The sequence below is a fragment of the Crinia signifera genome, chromosome 11 (assembly GCF_055691185.1).
Source record: "Crinia signifera chromosome 11, ASM5569118v1, whole genome shotgun sequence".
Classification (NCBI taxonomy): domain Eukaryota; kingdom Metazoa; phylum Chordata; class Amphibia; order Anura; family Myobatrachidae; genus Crinia; species Crinia signifera.
Genome location: NC_139227.1, coordinates 116,242,652 through 116,265,231, shown reverse-complemented (window position 1 = coordinate 116,265,231; position 22,580 = coordinate 116,242,652). Strand labels below are relative to the sequence as shown.

Below are 22,580 nucleotides of genomic sequence, written 5' to 3'. Positions count from 1 at the left end.
TCCTACTATTTCCCTACGTTCCATCTCATGGCTTGAACATTACAGTGCATGCTACTGCACACGGGGAAGGCTGAAACTAGCATATGCATATTATCAGAGTCCCGCTCTGCCATGGCGCACTACAATGGACGCACAGCCCCGCATTATCCAGGCCTATAATATACTAAGTAAATCAGATTTGTCTCTTTAGCAATAGAATTGGCGCAAAAGTGGCACATTAATAATAATGACGCATGCGGCACATCACTCATATCGCACCTGTTTTGGGCCTTTTCACTACAGATTGTGCCCTTTTCCTCTATTCAGATCTGGTTGTTGTTGCCATTCATTGAGATCCACAACTGCGACTATATGCCAATAATTGCCACATTCACAGCTTTGTGTGTGCCCCCCCCCCCAATGGATATTTAACATAGACATCCATTCTCAGATTTTATGGTTGCCGTCCATCGAATAATTTTGTAAGCGCAGGGAAGCGGGTTGGGCAGCGGACATCCACTGCCCGCCCCGCGCATTTACAAGGGAGCACCCGGTGTTTCCATGACAGCGCCCATGAAACGTTGAGCATTCCCACGGGCACAGCTCCTCATGGGCCAGTGTATAAGCAATTTGCTGCGCCCGCTCGCACCAAGCGGCTGCACATGCGCAGAAAATTTTATGCGCAGTCGCAAAACATCGCTGTACAAATGCACAGGGGAGCGAATGGTCCAGAATAAGGTCCTGGGTGTGGGCAGGGCCGTCTCAGCAGCATTGTGGGGTACTGGGCAAAACAATGTATGGGGGCCCACATGAGCCAATCCTCTGGGGTGGTATCGGTTATCGGTGGCAGATTTGCCCACTTAGTCGAAAGATAAAGACGGCCCTGACCATACAATACATATAGAATTCTATGCTCTGCTGTAAGCATCCAGCAACAGTTCCAATACCCCCCGTGTACCTGTGGACAGCCTCTACATGCGAGCCTCCAGCAGCTGTGCCTCTCCAAGGATGGAGAAGTGCAGGTGAGCTTACACAGGTGGCTAGTAGACGGCCAGGGAGCAGAGGACAAGCAGGCGGAGGGCAGTCCTCTCCCCCAGTCATATGGCTCTCTGCACCCAAATTACTGCAGGGAAACTGCTCAGCCCCTGGGTGGCTCCAGGCTCATCAGGGAGGGTGGATGCCGTGTAACGTATACTGTAAACCAGTGGTGGCCAAACCGTTCCTTGAGAGCTACCACCACCCCATGTTTTCCAGGCCACGTGTGGATCTGTAGAATGTGTCAGTTAGTAATGAATGCAGCACAGGTTTCAAATTGTGACAGTAATGAATGCACCTGTGCTCCAGCTAGGGGATCTGGAAAACATGACCTGTTGGTAGATCCGATATCAGCTTTAATCAGTGTAAACGAGACCAATGATGGCAAATAGGTTATGGATTCCTATGGGTTATGGAACTTTTCCAAAATAAGTACTGTACTACGTTTCTTAAAGCAGCAATCCCAAATAGGTTTGTTTATTTGTTGTTGTTTTTTTATTTCGTTACCAAGTACCCTTTAAGCAATGATTATGGCTTTCTTTATACAAATCATTATCTCTTAATGAAAAACTACCAGGAGGTGACAAAATATGTCTGCCACAGACACACATCTCTCAGCATGCCATCTGAAGGCAGAGAATAAGAGAGGAAGGTGATTATTTTACACTATACAGCACACAGAGGTCAAAGGGGTGTGCCAAAGCCTCTCTGCCCACTGAATCACGTGACTGTGGTCACCATGGTAGCCCATAATGCAAAATTATGAATCAGAAATAGCAGCCTGAAGAAACAAAGAAAGGAACATGGTAAATAGTAAGTTACTCCTTATATTCTGACAGGAAGTTATAATTAAAAAAATATATAAACATGGCTTTAAACAAAGCATTAAAGTGAGCTGTTCTATATCCCACAGATGATGGCACAGGCGTTATCTCAGCTGATATACGCCATGAGTTTGATAATATATAGTTTGAATACAAGGTTGCGACAATTGTCTTTGAACATAAAAAATAATTATGTGTGATCAGGCAATTATAAAAGTTAATTTAGACCGATTTCATATAAGGGTATAATGGGCCTTATTTTGGTTCATTCTTTCTGACAAAATCCTTCTTAGATGGGCAAAACCATGTGCACTGCAGGTGGGGCAGATGTAACATGTGCAGAGAGAATTAGATTTGGGTGGGGTTTTACTTCAAAGTGAGATCTATATTGCAGTGTAAAAATAAAGCAGTCAGTATTTTCCCTGCACAGAAACAAAATTACTCACCCAAATCTAATTCTCTCTGCACATGTTACATCTGCCCCCCCCTGCAGTGCACATGGTTTTGTCCATCTAAGAAGGATTTTGTCAGAAAGAATGAACCAAAATAAGGCCCAATGTTATTTAGAAAAAAAAAATTCACCGTCACACTTCCAGTTGTACATACTGTAGCAATACAACTGTTTACTGTGGTGTTACTCAGCTCGTTGGGTACTAAAGATCATCAACACTAAAGACTTAGTGAGCCAAGACAGAGGAGAGATCTACAAACCTGGAGATTAGTGTTTTTAGGGCAAAAAAGCCTAGACACAAACCCAGAAATCTAAGCATAGATATAGCAGCATGTAACAAAGAACAATGCTGTCGACAGAACACTTAGCTGGCTGTTATGGTGCACCAAGCCCACTGAATTAAGTTGATGGTCCCGTCGAGTTGTATTACAGAGCAGTTTATGACCTTTTTCTTCCTGCATCTGTAAGGTGGTGGGAGGTTCTCTGGCCAGACTAGAGTGACTTGGCCAAGGGATTCCACGTTCTCCAGCTCCTACGTTCCAGAGTAGGCCTCACGCCAACAAGAACTGCAGGTTGGTCAGCAAGAAGCGAATGCCGCTGGTCACCGTCACCACAGAGGTGGCTGGGTTTAGCTTGAAGGTGTTGGCGTCCCCTTTCTTGTAGTGATCTCGGAAAACGTAAATGCAGCCGTTGCAGCTGGCGATTTTCCAGAGAGACGGTCGGGAACTCCAGACTTCGGGCAGACAGAGCCGCGTGAAGCTGTCCAGAAGTGGGTTGTAACAGACGAGCGAGTCTCCCTCTGCCACAATGAACACTAAGTCCTTGTGTACGGCTGCGTGCATTCGCCCGGCGAAAGGTAACAAGTAGGGTTTCACGTGGCACTTTTCAGTGTTTGTGTCAAAGCACTGGATAAGACGTGAGGGCTTTGTGAAGAAGTCCAGGTCATTCTCCTCCCCGCCCATCAGGTAGATCAGCCCATTAAGATTCACGCCCGCAGCTCCGGAGATGGAGACCTCCAGCTGGCTGGTTTCTGTCCAGACATTGTCCGGTACTCGATAGTAAATGACCACGTTAGACAGTGTGTCCTGTAACGTCTTACCCCCGAGAGAGTATATAGCGTCCTTGCTTTGGACAGACACTAACGTGTGCTGCAGGCGGTCTCGGGGAAGCGGTGCGCACCGCTCCCAGTCCATGGTCTCCATGTTACATTTCCACATCCGCCGGGGGATGGAACCTCCCACCACGTACAGATCAGCGCCATGCTTGCAGGCCGCTGTGATCTGGTGGCACAAGCTGTTCTGCCCACTTACACTTATAGAGTCATCCTGCGCACAGTGTAGAGAGACTGCAATAGAGTGGGTGCGAGACTCCTCCTTCCCAATCAGGTAGATGTGCACATTCTCCCCAATTTCCTTAAAAGACAAAACAGACATTTAAACATAAATATTGCAACAGTCACTGTCTGCATTTTATTTACTGTTGCTCTAGATAAGGGGTGGCCAAACCTGTCCTCAAGATCTGCCAACAGTTCATGTTTCTCAGACAACCTGTGGATCTATAGTAGGAATGAATGCAGCAGGTTTGAAAATGTGACAGCTAGTAATGACTACAACTGTGCACCAGCTAGGTGATCTGGGGAATGTGACAGCTAGTAATGACCGCACCTGTGCACCAGCTAGGTGATCTGGGGAATGTGACAGTTAGTAATGACCACAGCTGTGCAGCAGCTAGGTGATCTGGGGAATGTGACAGTTAGTAATGACTACAGCTGTGCACCAGCTATGGGATGTGGGGAATGTGACCGTTAGTAATAACTACACCTGTGCACCAGCTAGGTGATCTGGGGAATGTGACAGTAATGACTACACCTGTGCACCAGCTAGGTGGTCTGGGAAACGTGGACCGTTAGTAGATCTTGAGGAGCGGTTTGGCTACCCCAGTTCTAGAAGCAAAGATCTGCTATTATCACTGCAAGTAGTGAAGCCATGAAGGCACTATGCTAGAACGTTCCGCTGTCACCTCCGGGTCCTGACTACAGCCAATGTTAACTAGCCATTAAGTAGAGACATGTTCAATAAGTTTAATTTTAAAGATGGCTGTTGAGCTGCAGACAGCAGGTGGGGGTAGAATCTACGGAAGCAAAAAGAAGCCGGGACGGATCTGCACAATTCCACTGAATACGACTTCAGGATATAAACAGATTCTGCAGGAATTCTTCTCTGAGGTTGGTGTTGTATTTTGTATTTGGATAATCTCAACTTTGGGGCCGATTCGGAAAAGGCCAAATTGGTCCTTGTTCCTGATGGTCCCGGAATATGGAAAAAATCCGGAAGCTAACAGTATTGGTGAGTTTCACACTTGCCGGGCCGTTTGCTCCAGGAGGGGTGGGAAGTGGGCGGGCAGGGGGCTGGGCCTGCCCATTAAAACACTGGGCGTTCTCCTGCACACACACATGTGTCCATGTCTGCTTTGGGTGAGTGGCTAACGCAACATGAAGTCAGCGTCCACCTCACATTCAGCCATCTCCAGCCAAGATAAAAGTCAGCCGAGGGGCCTATTGTTCGGTCGGGTGGCATTCACCTGTTCGCTAGGCTGCGCATATGCGGTCTGAATGAGGCCCTTTATGTAACGTATATGTGATGGTCACATGCTCAGAAATTTTCCTGGCTCAGCTGCGCTGCCGCAGCAGGGCTGTCCTGGCACATTTCTGGGCATACCACTAGGATCAAGGTGTGTGCCAGTGTTGCACCACCTGTCAGGGCACGCCCCTAGTGCCCGTTCTCCTTTCCCCTCCCATTACTCCCCCTCACCTCTCGGGCCATTGTACGCCGGAGCTCCCCTGCCCCCATTAGTTCTAGTAAGCAGACGCCACGTGTTATGATCGGCTGCTGGGGCAGCGGCAGGGCACAGGAGCTCCGGCGTACGATCACCGAAGCAGAGATGAGGGGGAGCAACAGGAGGGTGGGAGAGACGGGGGGTGGCCCACAGCTCTGTGGTGGGTTTTGCTGGGGTAAGACAAACCTGCCCTGGTAAGTTTGTCCTGCCCCAGCAAAACCCACCACTCAAGGGGTTAACAATCCCCATTTGCTCAGCTTTACTATAGAAGAAGAATTATAATAAAACCAAACAGACACTAGGGTAGTTATGAAAACTGCTGCAAGCCGCGGATCCGGTCATTTTGTAATATAGATTACAGAAACATGGGGTGACATTTAATAGGGTGCGATTTTCTTTCGCAAAAAAAACGTCCGTTTTCGGTCATTTTCCGAAAATCGCACATTTTATAGGATGCGATTTATGGCAAAAAAAATTAAAATCGCACATTTTAAAGGTGCAATATTTAGTAACACTAAAAATCGCATCCAGATGTTTTCCCATTAAAAAGTATACAAATCTGCAAAATTATGGGATGCGATTTTTAGTAAAGGTTCCAGACCATGATTGGCTGGCGGGGCTAAGTACCGGTCTGGGGGCAGAGCTCCAGATGTAAACTAACCCGCCCTTAGATACCGGACAGCGTTGCAGGGGTCCGGAGAAGCCCCGAAGATCAGCGTGGGGAGTATAATTTGCTTCTACAGGTACCCCACTATGGATTCTTCTGAAAGGGACCGATCTTCTATCAAGTCAGGTGAGCTGGAATGCATGGCCTGTATTGTTGAACTGTAAGTGTGTATTTTTTTTTAACTATTTGTACTGCTGGGGGACTACTAGTCCCAGTGGGCCCTTTATTGCCCCGCATGCTGGGACATGTGGTTCTCCAATTTTGGGAACCAGGACCGGCCCTTGAGCCTGGTGCTAGTTTTATAAAATCCTGGGGACCCCTATTTGTTCTGCCCCGTGATTTTATGAAACCCGGACCTGCTCTTTGAGCCTGGGGCTGGTTATGCTCAGGAGGGGGGACCAGACGCAATTTTTTTTTTTTTACTTTTTTTAACCAAAATCGCACATGTCTGAAAATGTGCAGATTTTCATGACTAAAAATCGCACTATATCGCAGGTTTTTTTCCCGCAAGTTCGCATCTCATTAAATATGCGAAAATCGGGCCAATTATGCGATTTTAAAAAGTGCGATTTGGTGTGATTTCTGAAAGTGCAATAAAATCGCACTTCACTAAATCTCACCCATAGTCTGATAAAAAGATAATTTACCTTTAAGCTAGAAAGAAGTACTTCCGAGTATTCCTCCCGCTCTTCCTTATTGTAATTGATCCAGGTTTTGATAGCTATGGTTGGCTTCTGTGAGCAGGGAACTCCATCTAGATGGAAAGGACAACAGTTACCAGACTAGGAATCATTTTGTCTGCACTGAACATTCAAGTGAATGACTACTACAAAGGTTCTCAAACTCGGACCCCTGGACCCCGCACAGTTCATGTTTTCCAGGTCTGGGCATCACGCACGGTGTAGTGGTTATAGCATTACTGCCTCACAGCACTGAGGTCATGGGTTCGACACCCACCATGGCCCTGTGTGGAGTTTGTATATTCTCCCCGTACTTGCGTGGGTTTCCTCCGGGTAATCCGGTTTCCTCCCACAATCCAAAAATATACTGGTAGGTTAATTGGCTCCCATCAAAAATTAACCCTAGAAATGTCTGTGTGTGCGTGTACATGTGGTAGGGAATATAGATTGTAAGCTCCACTGGGGCAGGGACTGATGTGAATGTTCAACTATTCTCTGTACAGCGATGCGGAATATGTGTGCGCTATATAAGAAACTGCTAATAAATAAATAGGTCACCTATGGAATTTTTTTTAAATGTGACAGTTAGTGATATACAATGCACCTCCCGGGTGACCTGGAAAACATGACCTGTGTGGGGCCCTGAGGAGCGAATTTGAGAACCACTGACTTAGTCTGGCCAAATGAACATTCTAATGTTAGGACTGGCTGCCCAATGGGATATCCCTGTGAGCATAGTAATTATATGTCTCTCTTCGGGTTGCTTAAGCTCATGTAAACATTCTCATTTTACTACTGACTATACAATGAAATAATGATGCGAATGATAGGAATGTCAATATTCTGGATAACACCGTGAACGTTGTAATTGATCCAAGTGGTGTACCCCACCAACCTCCTCCATTATGCTGCATGTATACAGAATGGTAGTGCAACCATTTCATATTGGTCATATAATATATAATATGTTCCCACTGGACATCGTTCTAACGCTGCCAGACCGCTCAGGCAACTGACCTTCGATGATGTCTGTCAGCAACCGCAGAGGTAAGTTGAGGAACTCCTCTGTGTCACACAGCTGGGACATGTGTGTTTTGGCGCAATGCTTAGCCGCAGTGTAGAGAGACGTATCACTGTGCTGGTCCGCCAGCCACATGATCTGCAGACAGTTTTTCACCTGCACCGTCCTCACCAGAAAGCGGGAACATTCTTCGAACAAAGACATCAGCTGGTACATGTCGGCCACCTCATACGTCTCCTGCAGCTCTTCCAGCCGCAGCTTCACCGTCCCGTGGTAAATGTAATCTACCAGCAGCTGGAAGACGCTCTCACTTACGTCCTGCAGCTGGATGACGCGGTTACGTCCCTCCTTCAGATTGGAGGCGAACATGGAGCGGAAGAAGCAGCTTTGAGCCGAAAGGACCAACCGGTGCAGCTGGAACTCTTTTCCTTCGACTAGAATAGTGACATCGGCAAATAATTCCTCTTCCATGCACAGCTTCATGATGCTTTGTGCCACGCGGCTGCTGTGAGAGCGGTCTGTAAATGTGTACGTCACAAAATAATTCTCCTCCGTGGTGCTTGCTAAGTTCTGAGAGGCGGCCTCCTCTGAAGGGTCCATGTTCTGTAACAAGTCTGAATGTTGGGTGCCTGGAAGATGTACAAAACGTGAAAAGCTGTACCCTATACGGCATGATTAGTCATCAAGGCCAGGAGAACCCTGTACCCTACATCAACCTCCAAACGGCACGGCTACAGAATTTACACAATGTATGAAAGATATTTCCGAGATACAGAACGGGTTCTCATATCCTACTGTACTGGACACATGAAAGTCTCTGATCTGACCCTCAAGCTGCAAGTGGTCTAGGCCTGGGTACACCCCGGTCGGCGGGTGTGTACACCCGATATGTCTGAAGGACAGTGTTCATAGACAGATCATGTCGGCCCTGCAGCACAGCTTACAGATCTATCGGTGGTCTGGTCACCCATAAACTGGCTACAGCGACGGACATCACAGCTGGGCGGGGCTAATTAAAATGCCCACTCAGTTGTGGCGTCTGCATCAGAGTGGCTGATTGGTAAGTGTGTATGCTTACCAAATCTGTAGCTCTGTCGACGGACCATTGGCATAGTGTGTGCACCCAGCCTTAGGAATGTGTAGGTCAAAAGACTGAGGGCCTTATTCTGGTTCACTCCTTCTGGCAAATTCCTTCTTAGATGGACAAAACCATGTGCACTTCAGGTGGGGTAGATGTTATTTGTGCAGAGAGAGTTAGATTTGGGTGGGGTTTTACAAGTCACCCATATGAGTTGATTTTATATAGTGTGGCGAGCGCAAAGTGTGGCGAGCGCAGCGTGCCCTGCGAGGGGACGCGCATTACTTCACAGGTACTACGCGTCCGCTCGCCACGCTTCGGGCTCGCTGCGCTCGCCACACTATATAAAATCAACTCCACGCCGACGTGGATAGTGGGGGTATGAAAAGGTCGGAGAACACGTACCGCTGCGCTCGCCACGCTACGGGTTCGCGTTCATCGTGGGGTGACGTTAACAATGGGGGGGCATTTCACATACAAATTACCCATCAGGGTGGGTATACAATCAAAATCGGGTCCATTGGGCAATTTAACATTGTTTCCTATGTAAAATCGGGTCCATCGCATCGGTTGCATTGTATGACATTATAATGGCATTAAATGGATCCAATTTTACATAGGAATTTAACATTGAATACAATGCAAAATGTTAAATCGCGTCAGTCGCATCGCATACCTTAAGTTAAGGCATGCAATGGACGCGATTTTTTAATTGTCGGGAAAAAGGCTAAACATAGCCCAAAAATCGTGTCGGTCGCGTCCATCGCTTACCTTAACTTGAGGTATGCGATGACCCAAGAAGGGCGCCGTGCTAGAAAACAAGTACCATTTTATATATATATATACACACAAACACATTAGATGATAGTGTGACATCACCACCACCACCAATCTGGTTCTCTTTGACTGTCTGACAGACATCTTGTTTTCTCCCCAGCCCTCAGATGAAGGCAATTGGGAAATAAGTTGGCAAAGCAGAACCAGAGTGTTACCACAATGTAGGGAAGAGTTAGGATGATGGGGGTGAGGGCAGGCTGTGCAGCCTGGTGGCATTATTTACATGAGAACATGGATAACATACAGTGGGAGGTAGGAAGAGCACACACACACAGGGGCACATGCTGAGCAGTACTCAGTATCACTATACTATGGCTATGGATCACATATAACTCTTCCTGAGCGCCCTTACACCGTGTGCAGGGACTCTGGCCGGCTCTAGGTGAGGGGCTTGGTGTGTTTCCCTCCCTCAGTCTCCCCCCAGCTGCTGCCGCTCCTCTCTTACCCTCTACAGCCGGAACTCACCTTCTCCAGCTTGCGCGCACCGGAAGTTACCCGGAGCGCTTTGTCAGCCGGACCTGACACAGGTGGTGACGTCAGAGCTGCCCTGCTTGCCCTTGCTGTCTATCCGGATCGGGGGGGAATGATGCTGGCTGGAGTGCGGGGGGCAGCCCGGGGCTTGCTCCGGAGAGGTGAGAGGGAGGCGCCATGGCAGGTGACACCCGGGACACAGCCGGGATATAGGTAGCACTACAAGTGCCAGCGTGCACTGCCAGCCACAACAGCGACTAGGCAAGCTTGTGTGGCTCAGTGGCGGTCTGTAGTGGAACTACAAGTCCCAGCATGCTATGACAGCCAGTTTAATAGATGCATGACATCTGCTCTGAATAGATGATTATTATTATTATTATTATTATTATTATTTGTACATCTTACAATAAATTGTTTAAACTGTGGCAAGGCATGATGGGACTTGTAGTTTTACAATAGCTCGAGGGCCATAGTTTGGACATGCCTGGTTTCACTTGTTAAATCTCTCCTGGGGGCCAGGGCTTAGTACATATCCCCATGGAAGCATTATTGTCTCCAATGCCTTTAACCCATTGCATCCAGTGGAGAGTAAAAAAAGACAAATAAAGTGTGCTTGCGTACAGTCAGCAAACACTGGCGGTTACCTGATCAAAGGTATAGAAAAATAACATTGACATACTACCATATATTTGGCAAAGTCCATCACTTATACATAGACATTGATTTTAATCCATAGTGAGGTCCATTGTTGTCACAACAGAAGCTGTTTTCATGTCATCCTTTATTAAAAAGGGGGAAAAAAGCAATTTACACATAGCATCTCAAATACTACCATAGTTATTATAGATCTACTAGTAAGCCCGCTCAAAACAAATTTCGGTACTTATGTAATATCTGGGCTTCCGTTTTTCTTATGAGACACCGTGCCCGAAGCGTGTGCTCGCCACACTATATAAAATCAACTCAATGCGTAGTTGGATAGTAGGGGTATGAAAAAATGGGGTGCATTTAACATGGGAGTCCAGATAATACATAAGTACCCTAATTTCCTTTCCTCCGCTCAAAGCAAATGCTTTGAAAGCTAGTCTGCTATATATTCTATTGCATGTCAACACTTGGCTGCATGGAATGCAAAATAGGTTGTGCTGTTGTAAACAGGCTTGTTTTGAATGGCGCAAACTACATCCAACGTACTACCAAAAGTCTATTCGGGCACGTCATTCACCCTCCCAGTGAGAGCACACCAGGACTGGTGGTCCCATTAGACCCCCACTAATTGGGATAAAAATAATTAGCATACACACTGGGCGATTATGAGCTGAAAGCAGCTCAGTTTTGCCGTTTGAGCTGCTTTCATGTCAAAAGACAGACCGTACGTACGGCCCAGGGGTGAGTGCTGATGCGCGCTCCCGCATCATCACCAGTCGCTTATCTGCTGATATTACCAGCAGATGAGCGACGGAGTGGATGGATTTCCATAGCGTCCTGCTATAGAAAGCCATCCATCCCCGGGAAAATCGCTTAGACGGGCGAAAATTGCTCATTGTGAAAATTACACACTGATTGATTCTATCAGATAGGAGAGGGGCAAAATGGACAAGAATGAAAGAAGGTTGCATGATTGGTCACTGCCAAAGACGCAGAACTCTTGCTGACCCTATGCAGGATGGGTTTTGGATTTGCTCAGTGGAGCCTGTGTAAGCATTTGATTATCCTTGCCTAAAAATACCATTGTGCTTGAGTTGAGGTATCCGATCAGGTCCCAGATGTTGTGGTGGTTTTATGTTAATATCTAAACTGGTGATGTTTATATACAGTATAATAATTGTGGGTCTGTTTTATAACATTCTGTAACAGTCAGGAAAACATCTTAATTGTAACTTGATAAATTATTCAGGCCACAAAAGTCTTTGGCTCAAAAAATATAATTTATATAATCATATTTTTGCACAGTTATGTACAGGTAGTAGTAACTAGTCGCATTACACTGTGAGGTGTGTGTGTGTATATATATATATATGTGTATGTATGTATGTATATATATATATATATATACATCCGTCTTGGATAGCACTCTCCACCTTTGAGCACACCAGCCGGGGTGTCAGTCCAGAAGCCCTAATCCAATAGGTGCTTCATACAAAATAGCAAACAGTTCAAGGAACAGACGCACTCACCGGACTTCTTTTCTCTGCACTTTTAATCAGCATGAATAACTTCAGCAAAACATGACAGTGGGTATGGTCAACGTTTCGGTCCCTCCAAGACCTTTGTCAAGACCCCTTCTCCTGTCTCCATCAGCGTTGGAGACAGGAGAAGGGGTCTTGACAAAGGTCTTGGAGGGACCGAAACGTTGACCATACCCACTGTCATGTTTTGCTGAAGTTATTCATGCTGATTAAAAGTGCAGAGAAAAGAAGTCCGGTGAGTGCGTCTGTTCCTTGAACTGTTTGCTATTATATATATATATATATATATATATATATATGGTACTCTTTACCTAGAAGGGCGCCCGTCGCGGGCATCGCGGGTACATTTATGTGCGGCCGCGACGCGACCGACGCGATGCCCGCGATTTCCCATTGAAACCAATGTTAAACTTTGAAATCGTGTCGGTCGCGTCGCGGCCGCACATAAATGTACCCGCGATGCTCCCGATTTCCCATAGGAATCAATGTTAAAAGGCGCGATGGACCCGATTTTACTGTTAAATGGCTCAATCCACCCGATTTGGCCATAGGAATCAATGTTAAATGGGCCACAGAGCCCATTAACCCTTAAATGCCCCCCCAAATTTTTAACGCCACCCCACGATCCACGCCAACCCGAAGCGTGGCGAGCGCAGCGAGCCCGCGAGGGGCGGCGGTACGCGTCCTCCGACCTTTTCATGCCCTACTATCCACTAGAGCGTGGTGTGAGAATATAATAGTGTGGCGAGCGCAGCGAGCCACCGAGCCCGAAGCGTGGCGAGCGGACGCGGATACCTTCACACTTATGCGCGTCCCCTCGCGGGCTTCACAGGTGTCCGTGTCGACGCGGACACCTGTGAAGCCCGCGAGGGGACGCGTCTACCTGTGAAGGTATCCGCGGCCCCTCGCGGGGCTCGCTGCGCTCGCCACGCTTCGGGCTCGGTGGCTCGCTGCGCTCGCCACACTATTATATTCTCACACCACGCCCTAGTGGATAGTAGGGCATGAAAAGGTCGGAGGACGCGTACCGCCGCCCCTCGCGGGCTCGCTGCGCTCGCCACGCTTCGGGTTGGCGTGGATTGTGGGGGGGCATTTAAGGGTTAATTTGGCCTATTTGGCCCCAAATCGGGTCCATTGAGGCATTTAACAGTAAAATCGCGGTCAATCAGCCGTTTTAACATTGTTCCCTATGGGAAAATCGCGGTGATCGCGGTCATCGCGGTCATCCCGATTTACCCGCGATGGCCGCGATCACCGCGATTTTTACCCCCGATCACCGCGATTTCAATCGCTGGCGCCCTTCTAGGTAAAGAGTACCATATATATATATATATATATATATATATATATATATATATATACATACATACAGGTAATCCATATTTGCGCTAAAGAGTCCCAGAATGGAAAGGGTCTGTCCGTAATCAATGAAACATGCAGTGCAGCTGTGATCCGTTAGGTGTTTCACCAAACGCCAAAAGGTAGGAACATGCATGGAAAAAACAGCGCACAGGTGAGCTAGTATGAAAGTACAAATTTTACTATAATAACAGGCTCACATACATGTAGGATAGAGAATGCAGGTATGTAGCAATATAAAAACCAGCACGGCAGAAGTCCACAATCAATGAACGGCACAGCGGCTTGGCATCGGCGGCTGGAAGCGGAGGACCCGGAGACGTCACAGCGTGAATGGCTTGTACTCAACGTCTACGTCAACCCAGGAACGCCCCAACGCGTTTCGTCAGCCTCCTGACGAAGTCACAAGCTGACGAAACGCGTTGGGGCGTTCCTGGGTTGACGTAGACGTTGAGTACAAGCCATTCACGCTGTGACATCTCCGGGTCCTCCGCTTCCAGCCGCCGATGCCAAGCCGATGCATGGCGCCGCGCGTCAGAGTCCCCTTGCGGGACTTGCTTCGCTCGCCCACGCTGCAGGCTCGGTGGCTCGCTATGCTCGCCACGCTAATTAAAATCAACTCCATGCCAACATGGATAGTGGAGGTATGAACTATCCATGTTGGCATGGCGTTAACTTAGTTTTTTTTACTTAGTTAGTGGCGAGCGTAACCCGGAAGTACGCGCGGCGCCATGCTGGCGCCGTGAAAGTAAAGAAGTACCACATATCTGAAGGCAAAAGGCAATAGTCCATGATTCACATGTCCCACATGTCCCAGGTAATGTTTCAATTGTAGAACGTTTTGCGTACCTTACTCCCATTCAACACAAGAACGCACGCGCGGCGCCATGCTGGCGCCGTGAAAGTACAGAAGTACCAGATATGTTTTTAAATCTCTTCTTGGTGTACAGTATCTGATGGTTCAGGATGACAAATGCATGGGGACTAATGGCATCCCTTCTGTCTTGCAGCCCGTGTTCTGCAGGTGCAGCCACAAGTCCGGTGTGAGGCCACCACAGTGGAGACCAAACGTAAGTTCCCTCTTCCTTGTCAATTTGCAGGAACAAGCAGCCGCTGAGCCACATAACACTACATCACTTACATTAGTATAAAACTCTTTGTTAAAGCTTCTAATGCCGACAAGAGGTGTTATCTATAGCAACCAATCGGAGTGAAGGTTATTGGTATTTAAACTCTCCAGAGCGCTCACCTAAGGTCAGAAAGAGCGAGGTTGTGTAAAGAGCTAGTTGGCTCACACCAGATCACATGCCACCGCTTTTTGTGTAATAGTGTCGGAAAAGTGGAACTCTTATTTTAATGAGGAGTTCCTATATAATAAGCACAAATGAAAGCAAGCGGAATTGACGCGCTTTAGTTTTTCATGTAGTGATGAGTTTGACAGCACCATGTTCCCCCATTGGCAAGACAGCGGCATCACATTACAACAGTGTGCTGCTGAGGGCCCTGCTCCTTCCAACATATAACTCTCAGTCTGCGGTTTCCTTCTCACACCATAACACTATTCCAGTCATGTCATATGAGCAGGAAATAAAGACTGTTTATAGCAAGGTGTTGTCAACTAATCAAATGTACATTAAAAATTAAACTTGATGGCTGGATGCTGGGGATCAGAGCAAGGGACCCGGACCCTGATTCCACTGCCCAGGCTCATCTCTCATCTGCCCCTTGTGCCACTCCTCTTCTGGAGACCCACTGCCCAGACAGCCAGACCTGATCTACCTACCTGCCGGACAGCACTTGGACACCGGCTGCGGAGCCGGGGAGGGCCTCCTGCCTTCCTGCGGGTTGTGGCCTGGTGCACCTCGAGTTTGGAGCAGACGACGGCAGCACGCTGACGCACATCATTTCAGAGGGCGTGCTGAGGACACATTACATGGAGAGGTAAGGTGCTGCCAGCATCCCTTCTCCCCAGTCAGACAGCGGTGATATCCCACAATCTAACCACTGCTGAGCCCCACATAACAAAGCGCCATATCTACATCTCCCCCCAGCCAGAGACAGCCCTGTTACCAGCGCAGCCCACAACCCACTTGCCACCACCTCAAGAAATAAGAGGAAGCATACCAGGGGTGACCCAGGGTTCCCCCTACAACGCAGGGACCTAACAGAATCCTAGCCTGGACCCAAAATATCAAACAAGTGAGCATAGTGAGACTCTGAGAATAATTACATAAAGGACACAGAGCTCATAATAAAGCCTCATTCATAGACCCCACCAGCTAAATAAAGGGTCAAAGAACACTGCTATACCCAAACTGAAGAAATCATAACTATTGCTATAATTACAAGTGAAGATATATGAGCCGGGGGCTCCATCTAGTGGTCCAAAAAAGCAACTGCACCACCAGAAAAATTTGGAGTTAAGAAAGTTAAATAACATCCCCAGTGAGGAGCTCTAGCCTCAGGTGTCACAGTTTCACGGCTCAAAGCAATCTGCCCGCTGCACATTAACACTATCAGGGAACGGAGAAACGACAACCACATCGGTGCCGTTGGATTCTGCTGCTCCAGTTAATATACACACGAGACTTTCTCTGAGATACGCTGATCAAAATATCACCATGAAGTAATATACAAGTTGGCCTCTGTCATTATGTAAAACAAAGATTGTGCACAGAACGACTACCACATTAGGACCTAATTCGGGTGATCCCCAAAGCTTAGTATGCCAGCTAAACGCCAAAAAGAAACGCCTAGCACCTCACAAGTGAGTTTCTTCAAGGCTCAAGCCTCCCCGACGTCCACAAGACTGTCAGCCCCACCTGCGGCGGCAAACCAAAAGCAACTCTCGGCTCTCTCAACCCCATTTGATCCTAAACAACACTCACAGACAGACGTCTCGGCCATGGGAGATGATGCCCCCCTGACGGTGGGCCTAATGAAGCAACTCCTTGCCTCCTTTAAGACAGACATTTCGGCAGAATTTAAAACAGCTCTGCAGACTTGCCAGCAGTCAATCGATGATATTGGCCAAAGAACGGATCATCTGGAGACCAAATGTGAGGAAATAGTCGGCTCTCATAATGACCTACTCACCTCACACGACGAGCTACAAGCTGAAGTGGCATCCTTACGGAATAAAGTGGGGGAACTTGAGGACCGATCAAGACGGAATAACATCAAAGTGAGAGGAATACCGGAATCGGTGTCCAATCTAGAGCTAGAAGATTATGTAACGAAAATATTCAAACAGTTACTACCAGAAGCAAGTAGCCAAGATTTACTATTGGACCGTGTACATAGACTCCCTAAACCCAGATCGGCCCCCCAAGATGCGACAAGGGACACTATCATGCGCTTCCACTTTTACCATATCAAAGAAAAAATACTGCGGGCTACGAGATCCAAAGACCTAGCATCACCGATTCTGGGCCCCCTCCAAATCTTTGGTGACCTATCGGCTGCTACCATAGCCCACCGACGCACTTTTCTGCCAGTGACCAGAGCTCTGCAAAAAGCCGAGATTCAATACAGATGGGGATTCCCCACCAAGCTGATAATACGGCGCAACGGCTCTACAGATGTAGTGACGACACCAGAAGATGGCATAAAACTTCTCGTCAAATGGAACCTAGATGGCATCGCAGCAGCAACTTCAAAACCCCCCAGACTAAATAATGACTGGCTTACGGCGAAATGAACCGAGAGCACTTCGGTGTACAGTATATCCTTTGAATTTAGTCACGTTTTAACTCTGAAAGTTTGGTAATGTACACTTAAGAGATATGTAAGGTATCTGCGCAGTTGGCCCGCACCCGACGAGCATGCGGGGATATATCCCGACTGCCACATCCCACGATTGATTAGTAATGAAAAGGGGCGGACTGACGGTACAGATGTCTTTCTCTTCCTTATGTTTCCTTTTGATATGCTCCTAGTTAATGGCGATACCTGGAAAGCTACCCAGGAAAGTTACACAGGAATATTATTGTTATAAGAATATTTTACTAATGTTTTATGGTTAGTACGTTATACTAAAGTTGTCTAAGTTTCCAAGAAAACCAATTTGCACTAATCTTACCCAACACAATCTTAACAACCAGAGAATGACAGAGGCGCATATTCTCTCCACGCCTCCTAAATGTGCCACCCCCTAAGGTGGCCTTGTCTAGCAGTACCCACATGGTACTCTCAATCCCCCCCGTATTACCCCTGTTTTTTTCCCCCACCTAACCAAAAGGTACGGTCCTTACTATATTACATCGATTGGCCCACCTCCTCGACTCTACACAGACAAATAGACCACAAGCTAGCTGATAGCATACATCAAATTCAATTAAAAAATGGTTAATGTCTTATCCTTAAATGTTAAGGGTCTTAACTCACCGAACAAAGGTGAAAGCACACGTTGTGGCGGTCCAGGAAACCCATTTTATGGCTTCCTCCGCGCCTCAGTTCACTAACTTTAAATTCCCCACTACTTACACCTCCAATGGCCCTAAGAAAAAAGCAGGAGTAGCGATCTTACTATCCTCAGCCTGCAAATTCGTATTAGAGAAACAAACAACAGACTCAGAGGGTCGCTACCTGATTCTGAATGGTAAATTGGAAAATAAACAAGTCACGATAGCGAATGTATATGTACCCAATTCCAAACAGATTCCCTTTATACGAAAATTCTGCACAGTATTACAGGCTAATTGCTCGGGAAGTCTATTGCTCCTAGGTGATTTTAACCAGGTGTTGGACGCCCACATGGATAAGTCATCCCCACTTCGAACCCTAACCAAACCCACCCCTAAAGACAAATCTAACCAATTTAGAAAGATACTAAGTGAATATGCTCTATATGATATCTGGAGGGCAAAGAACCCCTCATGCAGAGACTACACCTTCTATTCCCCGGTACATAATTCTTATTCCAGAATTGACCTAGCCCTCTCAGATAAATGGACACTCCAGCAGATCAAAAAAGCTAGTATAATCCCCATACCCTGGTCTGATCACTCTGCCTTGACACTTAGGTGGGACATGGACCACTACCATCCAGGCTCGAGACAGTGGCGCCTGGGTAACTACCTTCTAGACATCCCAAACGTCAAAGAAGCTATACAAAAAAACCTACAGCTATTTCTAGATACAAATGATCCAACAGACACAAATACCTTTAACTTCTGGTGTACCCTGAAAGCCGTGATCAGAGGGTCAATTATACAAGCAGCAGCTAGACACCGCACCAAACAAAATAAATTGATGAAAGATGTAGAAACCCGCTTAGCTGAATTAGAATCCAAACTTAAACTCTCCCCCACTGACAAATCAATATATAAAGATTTACTTAAAACTAGGGAGGAATGGAACGTGCTTACCCTGCAAGAGGTGCACAAAAACCTCTTCAGATTGAAACAAAAATTCTATGTCCAAGGTGATAAAGCCGGTAAGCTATTAGCACGAAAACTTAGGGGCAAAGTAGCACAGGAGAGAGTAAAGGGAGTGGTAAATTTGAAAGGCACGAAAGTCACGGATCCATCCGAAATTGCGAATGCCTTCGCTGAGTATTATTCATCACTGTACAATTTAAAAAAAGACCCTGAAACCCCCCAACCCACGACGGAAGGTATAGCCTCATTTTTAGAAAAGATCTCTCTACCCTCCCTGGACCAAGCCACTCTCGTTTCCTTGGAGAGCCCCTGGTCGATAGATGAAATTGAGAAAGCCATATCGGACCTCCCACTAGAAAAGGCACCAGGCCCCGACGGCTACACCAATAAATTTTACAAAATCTTCAAAAATTTACTTTCCCGTCCAATGCAACAAGTATATGAGGAGGCTTCCGCAACAGGGTCCTTTCCAACAGAAATGTTAGAAGCGCGAATAGTCGCATTCCCCAAACCGGGGAAGAATCCCTCTCACCTTGCCAACTTCCGACCCATTGCACTTTTAAACACGGATGTGAAAATTTATGCAAAGCTCATTGCCAACAGACTTGCGCCGCTGCTCCCATCCCTCATCTGTCACGACCAGGTGGGGTTTGTGGGTGGCCGCCAAGCATCGGATAACACTAGAAGACTGATTGATGTCCTAGACGCCTTCTCCGTGTCCCCTGAGCCGCTGCTCCTGCTCTCGCTGGATGCGGAGAAGGCGTTTGACCGCTTGCATTGGGGCTATTTGCGGGCGGTGCTGATTAAATTTGGTATTAAGGATAGAGCCCTATCATCAATATTAGCCTTATACTCGAACCCATCGGCTAAAGTCTTCATAAACGGAATGCTCTCTGCGGCATTTGCTATATCCAATGGCACGCGCCAGGGCTGCCCCCTTTCCCCCTTAATGTTTACCTTAGCAATTGAACCATTGGCCGAAACTATTAGGACCACAACTACAATAACAGGCCCCTCATTGTTTGGTCACTCGCAGAAAATATGCCTATTTGCGGATGATGTGTTGTTGGCTATCACAAATCCTAGTACCTCCCTACGAGACCTACACAAAGTCCTACAAATATATGCATCAGTTTCCTTTTATAAACTAAACTGCTCCAAAACGGAAGCTCTCCCGATCCACTTCACCCCTAATTTACTAGACCAACTTAAATCCAAATATTCATACGCATGGCAGGACAATAGCATCAAATACCTGGGCATACAAGTCCCGGCAAAAGCCCAAAACATTCTTTCATGTAATTATCTCCCCCTGCTAGCCAATCTTAAAAAATTAACACAGGAATGGATGATGCAACACGTATCATGGATGGGCTGCATAGCGGCGCTAAAAATGATGCTGCTCCCAAAACTGCTATATCTATTTAGAACAATTCCCATATTACTGCCAGACTCCCTACTAGCTAAATTCAACAAACTATTTGCATCATACATTTGGAAAGGCAAAAAACCAAGGCTAGCAAGGAGGATAATGGCTCAACCCAAATCCTATGGAGGTCTGGCGTACCCAGACCTTCAAGCGTACCAAAGGGCCTCGTTGCTATTCTCCATAGGGGCATGGATGATAACTGATAAACCTAAACCTTGGGTTATAATGGAAAGAGGTCTAGTATCTCAATTCCCCCTCATGGACTTACTATGGCTACCTCCATCAGAGGTAAAACAACTCACCCAACCTTCTATAGTGGTTCAGGCAGTATGTAAAACATGGAATACGCTGAGGTCCCGCATGCTAGGAGGGCCACAACCCACGCTAGAACTGTCAATGAGAGGACTGGCACGCCTGATCCCAGACTTGTCCCTTGACCTGTGGATAGCTAATAATATACTCACACTGAATGATATAACAGACTCAGGAACAATACTTTCCTTTACCCAGATTCAAGAAAAATATTCCATACCCTGGAAAGAGTTTTATAAATATTTGCAGGTGCGACACTGGCTACAGGCTGTCTCCCCATCCTCTCAGGCCCTGAAGCCAATACCCAATACAACAGGGGCTCTACTCCATAAGACAAATAGTAAAGGTGCAATATCAAGATGGTACACCTCTCTAGTCACACCTCAACATTATTCAAAACTCTCATCTCAAATTAAATGGGAAACAGATATGGGTGTGACTATGACAGAAGAGGAGTGGCAGTCCGTCTTTCAGATGTGCTTTAAAATGTCTAAGTGTGTATCCCATATAGAACAATTTTTTAAACTACTACATAGGATGTACATGACCCCCGCCCTTCTCCACAAAATAAGCGCTTCGAACCCACGTTCATGCTGGCGCAATTGTGGCGGAGTGGGATCAATATACCACATATTTTGGTCTTGCCCTCTAGTAACTGACCTTTGGAGGAGAGTATTCCGATTAGTCTCCAATATACTACATTACCCTATCGACCCACGGCCGAAGGTTGCACTGTTTCACGTCCTCCCAGACATAGCCTCATACTCCGATAAGTATGTAGTTAGTCATATATTGGCCTCAACTAAACGTCTCCTAGCCCGCAACTGGAGGACAACGAACATACCTAGCCTTAAAGAGATAGAAGAAGCAGTACAATCTCACTTTGAATTCAAATTAGCGGGCACATCTTTTAACTCATCGACATCATCTTCCGCAACTAGACTATGGCAGACTTGGAAGGAATATAACCAGAACTAGCAATGTAGAAATTAAACAGTATATGTACCTTCTAACTCCGAACACTAGATTGTATTATTGTACTTCTGCACTATGTTTTTACAATATGGAACTGTAACCGTACCCCCCCTCCCTCCCCACCCCTCTCTTTGTTCTGTACCACTTCCCCATAAATCAGAAAAATCAAAGTCATACGAAACGATTGCAATGCTACATTGTTTATTTTGATATGTGACTTCAATAAAAAGTTAAACTTGAAAAAAAAAAAAAAAAATTAAACTTGATAGGGATATAAGAAAATCTGAGCAGACTCTTTCACATCTATAATATGTACATAGATTTCCTGATTCATGCTCTTCTGTAGTGAGATGGCTTAAGGCAGGCATGTCCAAACTATGGCCCTCCAGCTGTTGTGAAACTACAAGTCCCATCATGCATTGCCACGCCACAGTTCTTAGTGTTCCTTCTAGGAACTAGGGCGGGCAGGGCGGGAGGGGGACGGACCGGGCCCGCCGACGTCACTGTTTTGGGCGTGCCCGGGCCGCCGACGTCACAAAAGAGGCGTGCCTGGGCCACGCTGCGACGAAAGGGGGCGGGCCCGGCCGGCTGTGTCACGTAAAGGGGCGGGCCCGGCCGGCGGCGTCACGCAAAGGGGTGGGACCGGCCGGCGACGTCACGCACAGGGGGCACATCCTGGCCACCCGGACGGCTGTACACTGCCGGGGAAGTGCCGGGCATCGCTAAGTACAGCGACGCCGGGCTTCCCCGGTCACAACAGAGGGGACAATGCAGGCTGTTTTAGCGGGGCGCTGCCAGAGGGGCAGGGCGCATTTAGCACTTTCAAAATCGGGCAGGGCGCAGCGCCCCGCTAAAACAGCCTAGCAGGAACACTAGTTCTGTTATTAGGGAATGCTTAAACTATGGCAATGCATGCTGGTAGGTGTAGTTTCACAACAGCTGGAGGGCCACAGTGTGGACATGCCTGGCTTAATGCAATCATTGATGTTTCTCTGTATAGAGGGACAGTTATTCCTTTGTAAACGATCCCTGTGTCTTGTACTTTTCCCACTTACAG

General features: G+C 47.0%; 2 protein-coding genes across 5 annotated transcripts in view; one reads left to right on the top strand and one right to left on the bottom strand.

Moving 5' to 3' along the window:
* Positions 1-1,821: 1,821 nt before the first annotated feature.
* KBTBD4 (kelch repeat and BTB domain containing 4) lies at positions 1,822-10,014 on the bottom strand. Of its 4 annotated transcripts, none has more exons than XM_083164360.1 (4): positions 9,873-10,014; positions 7,489-8,121; positions 6,439-6,545; positions 1,822-3,701 (listed from the first exon to the last, which is right to left on the bottom strand). In XM_083164360.1, exons 2-4 carry the CDS (start codon positions 8,090-8,092, stop codon positions 2,841-2,843), a joined length of 1,572 nt encoding a protein of 523 aa, XP_083020486.1. In that variant the 5' UTR covers positions 8,093-8,121; positions 9,873-10,014; the 3' UTR covers positions 1,822-2,840. The 4 variants fall into 4 exon arrangements, with proteins under 4 accessions (XP_083020486.1, XP_083020485.1, XP_083020484.1 ...); XM_083164359.1 differs by having other exon boundaries at positions 9,853-9,915; XM_083164358.1 differs by lacking the exon at positions 9,873-10,014 and adding an exon at positions 9,760-9,856.
* Positions 9,882-22,580, top strand: part of NDUFS3 (NADH:ubiquinone oxidoreductase core subunit S3) — a 30,861-nt gene continuing 18,162 nt past the window's right edge. The window contains exons 1-2 of the mRNA XM_083164361.1: positions 9,882-10,039; positions 14,437-14,496. Coding sequence (XP_083020487.1) covers positions 9,991-10,039; positions 14,437-14,496 — 109 coding nt within the window. The 5' untranslated portion in view covers positions 9,882-9,990. The remainder of the gene's footprint in view (positions 10,040-14,436; positions 14,497-22,580) is intronic.